The sequence below is a fragment of the Panicum hallii genome, chromosome 4 (genome assembly GCF_002211085.1).
Source record: "Panicum hallii strain FIL2 chromosome 4, PHallii_v3.1, whole genome shotgun sequence".
Classification (NCBI taxonomy): Eukaryota; Viridiplantae; Streptophyta; class Magnoliopsida; order Poales; family Poaceae; genus Panicum; species Panicum hallii.
The window spans coordinates 45,544,387-45,554,705 of record NC_038045.1 but is presented as its reverse complement, the minus strand read 5'-3'; the positions used below and the strand labels follow the sequence as shown (position 1 = coordinate 45,554,705).

The 10,319-nt window shown below is 59.2% G+C and overlaps 1 protein-coding gene and 1 pseudogene across 1 annotated transcript; both read left to right on the top strand.

Moving 5' to 3' along the window:
- The first annotated feature begins 1,032 nt into the window (after positions 1-1,032).
- LOC112888533 lies at positions 1,033-5,097 on the top strand (annotated as a pseudogene).
- Positions 5,098-7,373: 2,276 nt separating this feature from the next.
- Positions 7,374-10,100, top strand: LOC112888532 (UDP-glycosyltransferase 85A2-like). Its single transcript, XM_025954757.1, has 2 exons — positions 7,374-8,716; positions 8,847-10,100. The coding sequence occupies exons 1-2, from the start codon at positions 8,221-8,223 to the stop codon at positions 9,830-9,832; spliced, it is 1,482 nt and encodes a 493-aa protein (XP_025810542.1). The 5' UTR covers positions 7,374-8,220; the 3' UTR covers positions 9,833-10,100.
- Positions 10,101-10,319: the final 219 nt, after the last annotated feature.

The window sequence follows — 10,319 nt, the reverse complement described above, 5'->3', positions numbered from 1 at the left end:
AAAATGAAACATCATAGAGATGGTTGCGCTGATAAAATGTAGCACGGTAAAATGTGGCAAGCATAATTAGGGAATGAACATCGGAGAAGGAGGAGAAGTTAATAAGCAAAAGAAAGATAAGGATTGGTGCTTGGGGTGCCAAAATAGTTGAGAATGTGCCATGAGGGGTACTAGTATTAGGAAGATTTCTCATATTAGGATGGATAGTTTATTTTCTCACAAATGACATTTCGAAAATACTACTTGCATCACACTCATAAGCAAAATTCAACGGCTAATAGGCCTACCAACTGGCAGAGTAAATCACAATACTTGTTTATTAGCTGTTTCCAATAAAAATATGTGGTTTTCAAAATGAAAGGGGAAAAGGCAAGCAAAACGCCAAAAACTTTCGTCTTCTTTTTCTGGACAAAATATCTCAAATGATAGTGAAAAATATGAAAACCAATTCAAAAACATGCCAAGAAGCTATATCAATTCTCAACAAAATAGACATAAGAAACACAAGAAAACATCAAGAATTTGTGAAAATATAAAAAAATCTTTACAATATTGCCTGAATGTCACATCAGATTCTCACAAACTACTACCAAAACACAAGAGGAAACACAATGGAAAGAAAAGAAGAAAAAAGGAAGAAAAGAAACGGTATAAAAGGCTCAGCATAGCTGTCACCTCCTTGCAAAACCGTCCCCTCCAGCGCAAAACCCCTTGCAACCTGCCTGTCTGTCTCTCTCCCCTCCCCCAACCCCAACCCACCTGATCATCAGATTCCCCCTCTCCAACGATCATTAAGCCACCTCGATCACAGCGAGGTTTTATATGGAAGCCGACTCGTCCGCTTCCAAAACGAGCCGCGCACAGAGAGGGAGCGCACGGCGGCGAGCCGCGGCGCAACAGCAACGCGAGGCGCAGTAGCCCGGCCCAGCCCCTCCCGCCGCGTGCCTGCTAGCTCCCGCTCTCCGCTGCCTGCGAGACCACCGCCGAGCCCTCGGCCGCGCCGCGAGCCGCGGCATCCCCCGCGCGCGCGTGATGGCCGCCGCCGCGCCGTCTTCGTCCGCGTCCGCGTCGCCGGCCGCCGGCGGCGGGCCGCGGCCGTACCGGTCGCGGTTCGGCGACACGACGCTGACGAAGGTGTTCGTGGGCGGGCTGGCGTGGGAGACGCCCTCGGAGGGGCTCCGGCAGCACTTCGAGCGGTACGGCGACATCCTGGAGGCCGTCGTCATCACCGACCGCCTCACCGGTCGCTCCAAGGGCTACGGATTCGTAAGCCCGCCCCCCGCCTCCCCTATCCCCTTCTTTTTCTTCCCGTGTGTGTGTTCCTGAGGTGGCCGTGTGTGTCTCTACGCGTGCGCGCGCAGGTGACGTTCCGGGAGCCGGAGGCGGCGCGGCGCGCGGTGCAGGACCCGAACCCGACGATCGCCGGGCGGCGCGCCAACTGCAACATTGCCTCGCTGGGGCCGCCGCGCCCCGCCCAGCCTCGAGGTGAGTGACAACCCCAAGGAAAAACAAACTCCTCATCTACACACGCGCGCATTGATCTCATCCGCTCCTCGATCCCGGCTCGACCCCCATCCCATCCCGTCTCCTGCTCATCGGCAACACGACTACCCCACCCACCAGCAGCTCGCGCAGATTCCCTGGTCAATCCAGCGCCTCGCCATTGCCACCGTACCGGACATGCCTTTCCCCTCCCCTTCCGCTCACACGAGCCGGGAGGTGGTAGCCGACGGCATGCAGCCGAGGCTGACGCGCGGGCCCGCCGCGAGTAAAGCCACGCCCGGCGTGCCAGCACACGGCGGTAGCAGCAGCAGCGAGCTCGCTCCGGAGTCGTATGGGTGAGCTTGCCCAGGCTGGCCTGTCAGTTCAATTGGGTTCGTGCCCCACCCCGCGTGGCCGGCCGTTCGATCGATCGCCATTCTTTCTCTTTTTTCCCCCCTGTCGCCGCAGACGACCAACTGGCAGTTAGAACGGCAGTTATGGGCTCGCCCCCATCCGCAGCTCCCTCCCGATTTCTTTTCGGTTTCTTTTGGCGGAGGATTCTCGCTTTGACCGAACGTGTTGGGGGAGGCCGCGGCCGGTTGCGGCCAGTTCACTTCACCCCCATGGGTGCCAGCGGTGACGAGGTGTAAAGGCCATGGGCGGCCGGGACGGGACGGTGGCCACTGCCCATGGTCTAGTGGAGGGGGGAATCGGGAACGATCCCTAGTGAACAACGCCCGGCCTTAGGAAAAAAGGAAACCAGGTCGGATTAGAATACTCGGCCGCGTGTATCCTCTTTGACCGGACCGGTTTTGGGGAGGCCTGCCTGAGCCCCCGACGACTGTTTTTGGTTTGGAGGGTTTCGAAGCCAACAACGCCCATCCAAGATTGGATTCGCTGCGGGCGCCGTCCTTGACCAACTAATTCCCTGTTCCTCCGTAGTACCACCGCGCCGCATGGCAGCCGTCGCCCCGCACCGCTGCAGGTCCGTATCATCGCACCGTCCGGCGGCAGGAGCAAAGCGACCCTGAAGTGAAGACGCGCACGCGGCGTGCCTTGAATCTTGATGGGGGGGAACCGGTGGCTCCTGCCCCCGTGGGCCTGGTTTTCACCGCGCCTTTGAGTGTGCCGTTGGAGACTCGCCGTAGGCTCGGAGCCCTGCCTGCCGGCTCGTGGAAACTGAAAAGGAGCGAGCGCGAAAGCAGTAGGCGACGACGAGGCGGCGGCCGGCGAGGCGGCGCGGGCGCACATGGCCGCGGCCTGCACGCGCAGGTGGGAGCAACAGTGCTGTCGGTTTCGCTTGCCCACCGGCTCCGCGCGCTCGCGGCCTGAATTTCCCTGCGCGCGCGGCTCATTTATTTGTTTCGTGTTGTTGCTTTCCCAGCTTCTCTCTCTCTCTCTCTGCCTGCAGCCAATAACATGGCAGGTAAATTGCTGTTGCAGGGAGGGGACCCTACGCCGCCGGGCCCCACTTTCAGCAGGTCCCGCAGCCGGCGGCCCAGGGCCCGCACTTCGTCCCCAGCAGGGCGCCGGGCTCTCCGCAGATGATGCCCCAGCACGGCGGTGCCCCGGCGGCTGCGATCTACCCGTCTCCGTTCGGGTGAGTGCCCTGTCTGTCAGTCTGTCCATCCACTTCCTCGCTTGCCAAGTGCCAAACTGCTCAAACTCGTACGGATTCAGGTAACACATGACATGACGACGGTACATTGCCGGTGTATGATGTTTGACTACTAGTCGAGCTCTCAAAGGATTATAGCTCTAGAAATGCCGTTCAAATTCAGCTGGTGCCTTGGTGATGATCGAGCTCCGCCGGTCGTCGTCGTCCATGGGGGCGACACGGCAGCATCTAGGCATTCAACTCTGGATCCTTAGAAAAGGAGCTCGGTCCCCCCACACGCCACTGCTGTAGGTCTCTTTCACCGTATGCATGTGGCATGCACTGCAGGCAAGGGTGTCTGCCTCCACTGCCAACAAAACAACACTCTCTGCACTTGTTGCTGTGCAGCGGGGTTTAATGGCTCCTGTATGAGCGGCATTAACACCACTCCGGCTCGTTCACAATTACATGCTAGAAGAGCACACAGCACCCTTCTGTTTGGGTCTCTTAAGATTGGGATTTCGAAATGCAGCGCTTCATGCTCCTGTTTGTTCTCTTGAGTGAGTTCATCCTCTATGCTCCGTTCCTGACCTTAATTGTGAAATGGAACATAGCCGCAGCAGCTGTTTTCTTCTCATGATATAGTCCTAGTTCTGGGGTAGGAATGTAGGTCAATGATCTAGATTCTGGCCTTTACAGCCTTTGCATGTACCGTGCTGGTAGCGGATAAGTTGGGCCAGGTGTGGGCAAACCCTTCCTTTTTCCAGTCTAAAATCAGCCACTGAAGAAGCTGCAAAAACTTTTGCAGGTACTGGTACCCACCTGACTTTCAATACCCACAGGTAAGCATGCTCCCCCGTGCCCCTTGTTTTTACCTTTTCTCACATGCAAGTTTGCCGGTGCCACCTGTCAGCGCACATGCCTTACTAGCTAGGGATCGCTCCACCCCGCATATAGTGCGGTGATATATATAAATATAATAAATGTCGCTGTTACTGATCCCGGTCATATTTTGCGTTGACGATCTGCTTTCTGAAGAACAGGAGCTGCCGCAACTCTGATATCGCTTCACTCTGTTGTACTGATCACCTCGAGGCTAATTTCACATGTTTGCTAACTGATGAAAAAGCAGGCCTTGGCCAATCCGCAAGTGCTGCAGAGCTACTATCCCCAGCTGTACGGCATGACCTCGCCGACGGCGTCACCCTTCCACCAGTACGTCGGGTACATGGCGCCTCAGGCTCCGACGCCGAGGGCGCTGCTCCCACCGCCGCCGGCGCAGCAGGTCGCCGTGCAGCCGCTGGTGCAGCATCCGCCGCCGGCGCAGCAGGTGGCGGTGCAAGCGCTGCTGCAGCACCCGACGCCGCAGATTCAGGGCTCTTTCTTCCCCGCTCCTTCGCTTCCGCACAACTTCAGGCTCCAGCTGCCGCCGCCTCAAGCTCTGTCAGTAATGCCTCCAAACACAACAGGTACGAATGTTTGCATCTCTTGCGTTCTTGATACTACAATTTTCCTAGAAAGTTTTACTACAAGACAGTGGTAGCTGAATTTTTTTTACTGAAATGTGACAGAATCGCAGCCAGCTGATCAGGCCCCTGCCTCTGCAGCTCGAGCGACAAACGCGAGCAGTACTCCGGGTGCCTGACCAAGGGCTCAAGGCCAGCTGGAGATAAAACATTGGATTCAGCAATAAACCTTCAAATTAACCGACTTTTTTTTGGGCCCAAGAAAAACAAGTCTCTCTCCATCTCCATCGATCTGCTGCGGACGAAGTTATTGATGGTCTGTAACAGTCGCTCAGGATGTTGACTCCAGAAACAAACGACAGACATTTCGTTTTTTTTCCCCCTCATCGTTCCTCATTCTTTTATGAGTTTCGGCAAAGCTGCTCCCTTGGTGAATCCGTTGTAAAGCCAAACTGGGTTTCATATCAACACCTCAGGATTTCGGTTAGGCAAGGTTCGGGTTATTTCGCTGTTATTGGTGCGGTCTCCAGTATAATAATTTTGATCCCGGAAGTTTTATTGTCTCTTCTTTTCTAGATGTTTCATTCATCTAGGGTTTGCAAGGGAAAGTGCCACAAAGAAGAGCAAATGGCGTGAGAAGCCCAACACTAGTCTCCGAGCCAGTCCATGCGGTACAGCCTAGCCCATTTATACGGCTACTGAGTGGGCCGCTTCGCTCTCCCGGCGACGACGTGCTCCAAGGCTCCAGCCCCGCGGGCCCATCCGGCGGCCGCAAGGCACAATGCCAAAAAAAAAAAACTTACTTAATGACTCATGTGTCGATTAGGCAGAGTCCTGCCTTTTCAAAAAAGAAATAATAGGGTCAAAGTTCACATTTTTCTAAGGCTAAACGATCCAGTTACCAGCCGATTTTGTATGCTAAAACGGATACGCAGGAGATTCGTAGTCCGGTAGCCGACACGGCCCTCCTCCGAACGGTAGCTAGTGGCGACAGGTACAAGAGCATTAGGTGAAAACTGGCGAGCAAGTGAAAAGGCCGGCGTGATTGATCAAAAAAAGGGGGAAAAAAACGCCGGCGCGTTTAGCTTGACGCCAAGCGGGCAAGTGAAGCCGAGCAAGTAAAGAGGGTTTGCTCTCCAATGATCGCCCCCAACCAAAGCTCCGGAGATTGTTTACATGGATTTTTTATGCATGCGTTTCTCAACCACTGCAGTTAAATTAATGACCGTGGGTTGGATTGTTCTTAAAACAAGGTTCTAAAGAAGAAGAAAAAAATAATGTTGTTAGCAAGCGAAGTGACCCCTCCGGTAGTAGTTCAAGGGAACAAAGTGGGACGGAAGATTTATAGGGGAGTTAACTTAAGTGCTCAGCAAAATATAGATTTAATACAGGTCCGTAATGTAAAAGGTTGTTAAACATAAACCTGGCTAGATAACTTTTTTCTTTCCTTCACCTTTGTGCCTTAACTTTTTGGTCATTAGTGGTGGTTGGGGAGCATGGAGGTTAGGATCATGGCTTCTGTTAGCTTCAAAGGGCAGCTACTCGCGACGTACGGGCTGCAGATGTCATCAGCTAGATGGCGCATCTATTCACGGCAGAATTATCAACTATTTGGATGGCTGGAATGTTCCGTGACGTGTTGGGTCCAAAAACTGGAAACAAAAATAGAATCAAACGCCCAACATTTTTGTCCCGCCCAGCATAATGGCTTCCGTTGGCTCCAAAGGGCAGGCACTCGCGGCTCATCTTAGCAAAACGTACGCCCGCCCACCGTAGCGCATCCTGTGCCCGAGCAGCGGTGACGACCGAAGGGTGGGTGGTGGGCTGGTGGCCGAGCGCGCCGTGGCGCCCGATCGAGCTCGTGCGGGCCTCGCGCTGGACGTGTCCGCGAAGCTCGCCGGCGGCGGCCTCCTCGTGTCGTGGAGAGCAAGCACCGGCGCTTTTGCGGCCGCGCTGAACGTAGTCAGCTCCTCCGGCGCCGGCGCGGCGGTGCCACGTCGAAAAGGAGGCTAAACTAACGGGGCATCACCGCCGTCGAAATGCGCTCGTGCATATGCTTGCTGCGACTCGTGACGGCACAGATGGAAAAAGGGTCAAAAAGGGCTCAGGAACAAGCCACCGAGTATCGCTGTGGCCGTCCGCGGGCATCTCGATCGCAAGTGACGGCGCGCGGTACGATTCGCCGGATCGAGTTCCCGGCCGTGTGACCATCGAGCGGCAGACCCACACACACACACACACACACACACACACCCACCTTTGACCTCGACCCGAGAGCGGCTTTATCCTCCTCACTGGCATCAGCAGCAGCGGTGCGAGCGCGACCCGCTTCCTTCGAGGCGCAGGCGATCGAGCCGGGCGGCGACTTGGCCAGTGGCGCGTGGCGACCGGTGACTTTTCCACGAACGCTTTTGCTCTCACTCCTGCCTTGTCTAGGCTTTATCGCTGCTCCATCGGTCGAGATCTCCGGCGTCTCTCTCCCCGTCCCTCATGCCGTCGACGAGCAGTCCAGTACGACGACGACGGTTTCATGGCGTATCTTTCCATTGATCCTGCACACTTCAGCAGCAGCAGCATGCAGCAGGCTCTAGACTGTAGACCAGGAAAGGGACGCGTACACAATTGCGTATCGACCGGTGCCACATCCATCCCCACAGGATACGATCCGATGGGCGCAGCAGCAGCACAGCTGTAGACGGTGCCGTGCGCCGCCCCAGAAGCGACCAAGACCTCCGATCCGGCCAAGATCCGCACGGGATCGCGGCCACCCCGGCCTAGCTCCGATCCGGGGCTTAAAAAAGGAAACCGGGAGGCGACCCGTCCCGTCCGCTGCCGCCCCGCCCGGAGCCGACAGGCGCTCAGGGTCAAGGGAACCGGAGGCCGGAGCCAATCCTCGGCGAGCGCGGTCAGCGTCTGCCCTGCCGCCGCAGAGGGTCGTCGCTCGCAGCGGCACCCGGTGGCGTCCCGGCCCCTGCCTGCGTGCCCCGAGATCTTCGTCTGCCGTGGGCGGATGCGGCAGCCCGGAAAAACAAATCGTTTGCCCACGCACGCACGCAGCGGGGCCGGTCAGCCGGCGGCCGGATCCGGCGAATCTCGGCGGCGGAAAAACGGGCGAGGGAAACGTTTCTTATTCCGGCGATCTCAGGTGAGGTCACGCCTGGATTGGCTGCCCGCCCGGGTCAGACGATCACGTGCGTCCACGACCACAGACTCCCAAGTGAAATGAAACGAGCTCTCGCCTTGCATTGTACTAGGAGCTACTAGCTTCTGCAAAGGGAGAGCATGCGGGAGAGCAGCCAGCAGAGGAGGTCGCTGCTTGGGCACGCACTTTATTTTGGTCACGTGCGGCGGGCGGGCGGGGCAAGATTTTGTGCCCAGGGAGAGAACAGATATGATTCCGGACGACACGATCTTGTCTAGTAGACCGTGTGAATATATCGGTCGCGACGACCAAATCTAGGGCCCATCCCGCCGCAGATATATCCGCTTCGGTATCCGCGGCGGCCGCGCACGACGGCGACCGCACCGGACCGGGACGGGGTGCTCGGCTCGGCTAGCCTATTTAGACGCTCCGGCCAGGCTCCGACCCCGCCCATTTTCACCTCACCACCACTGCTAGGTAGCGAAGCGAAGCGAGCAAGGAGCTGTGCGCGCTCGCGCCGCCGCCGCCGAGCCATGGAGAGGAGGGCGCACGCGATGCTGTTCCCGTTCCCGTGCTCGGGCCACATCAACCCGACGCTGAAGCTGGCGGAGCTGCTGCACGCGCGCGGGGTGCACGTGACCTTCGTCAACACGGAGCACAACCACGAGCGGCTGCGGCGGGGGGCGGCGGCTGCCGGGCTGCGGGGGCGGGAGGGGTTCCGGTTCGAGGCGGTCCCGGACGGGCTGTCGGAGGAGGACCGGCGGAGCCCCGACCGGACGGTGAGGCTGTACCTGTCGCTGCGGAGGAGCTGCGGCGCGCCGCTGGTGGCGCTGGCGCGCCGGCTCGCGGAGCGCGAGGGCGCCCCGCCCGTCACCTGCGTCGTGCTCAGCGGCCTCGTCAGCTTCGCGCTCGACGCCGCGGAGGAGATCGGCGTGCCGGCGTTCGTGCTCTGGGGCACCAGCGCCTGCGGCTTCGTCTGCACGCTCCGGCTGCGGGAGCTCCGCCAGCGGGGCTACACGCCGCTCAAAGGTCCGTCGTGCTTGATGATTTACTGCTCGCGTGATTGCATGATCGATGCATGCATGTCGTTTTTTTGTTTTGCCTGGAGTGATCGAGGTCACGATCCTGATTCGCGTGCGCCTTGTCGTTGCAATGGCAGACGAGAGCTACCTGACGAACGGGTACCTGGACACGGCCATCGACTGGATCGCCGGGATCCCGCCGGTGCGGCTGGGCGACGTCTCCAGCTTCGTCCGGACGCTGGACCCGCAATGCTTCGCGCTGCGCGTGGAGGAGGACGAGGCGAACAGCTGCGCCAGGGCACGGGGCCTCATCCTCAACACGTTCGAGGACCTGGAGCCCGACGTCCTGGACGCGCTCCGGGGCGAGTTCCCGCGGGTGTACACCATCGGGCCCCTGGCCGCCGCCATGCACGCTGCGCAGGGGAGCGGCCACGGAGGCGCCGGCCCGGCCGGGCTGAGCCTGTGGGAGGAGGACGCGGCGTGCATGGCGTGGCTGGACGCGCAGGCGCCCGGGTCCGTGCTGTATATCAGCTTCGGGTCCCTGGCCGTGCTGTCGCCGGAGCAGCTCGCGGAGCTCGCGTGGGGCCTCGCCGCCAGCAACCGCCCCTTCCTCTGGGTCGTCCGGCCGGGCCTCGTCGCGGGGGACCGCGGCGCCGACGCGCTGCCGGAGGGCTTCCTCGCGGCGACCCGGGGCCGGTGCTTCATCGCCGCGTGGTGCGCGCAGGAGCAGGTGCTCCGGCACCGCGCCGTGGGCGGCTTCCTGACGCACAGCGGGTGGAACTCCACGGCGGAGAGCATCTGGGCGGGCGTGCCCATGGTGTGCTGGCCCGGGTTCGCCGACCAGTACATCAACTCCCGGTACACGTGCGGGGAGTGGGGCGTCGGGCTCCGCCTGGACGAGGCGCTGCGGCGGGAGCAGGTCGCGGCGCACGTCGAGGAGCTGATGGGGGACACCGGCCGGGCCCGGGAGATGAGGCGCAACGCGGCCAGGTGGAAGGCCGCCGCCGAGGCCGCCACGGCGCCCGGCGGCTCGTCGTACGAGAGCCTCGGCAGGCTGGTCGAGGAGCTGCGGCTGGGCGACGACGACGCGCTCGCCGCGGCGGCCGCGCAGGACGGCCGGTGACCCCGTCGTGACGCCATTCCCAGCCCCGCTGCCGTCGTGAGCGTTGGATGAGCACGCGCACGACCTCGCTTTTGGACGCCGCCGCCTCTCGTCAGCTCTGGGTGACGGAAGCCGCAGTACCTGGTTTCGTACACGCAGTGTTTCGTTTCAGACCCAGAAAGAACTCTAGCGTTTGTATCCTACTAGTAGATGATGACTGCATGTCTCGATGTCAACATTTTTAGTGGACGAATTCGTCAGGAACTCAGGATGCTTTTGCTTGCGCTCACTTCTTCCAAAACCATGTGTCCATTGCGCAGGGAGTACGGTATGTCGCTGGCTTGTTCGCAGGCGACTCGTTCCTGTCAGCTGGTCAGCATGGTACTTGCATTATTGCCTGATCAAACCAGTCTGAAACCGATTAGTGGCCGGTGTGACACGTGCTACATCACGAAAACTCATATTAGCAGAGCCTGACGGCCTGAGCTTGGTCGGGTCATCTGGTCGG

Excerpts from the sequence above, each read along its gene's own strand:
- LOC112888532 (XM_025954757.1), top strand. The coding sequence starts at position 8,221 with ATGGAGAGGAGGGCGCACGCGATGCTGTTCCCGTTCCCGTGCTCGGGC. Across the intron at positions 8,717-8,846 it reads GGGCTACACGCCGCTCAAAG|ACGAGAGCTACCTGACGAAC; the intron begins GTCCGTCGTGCT and ends TTGCAATGGCAG.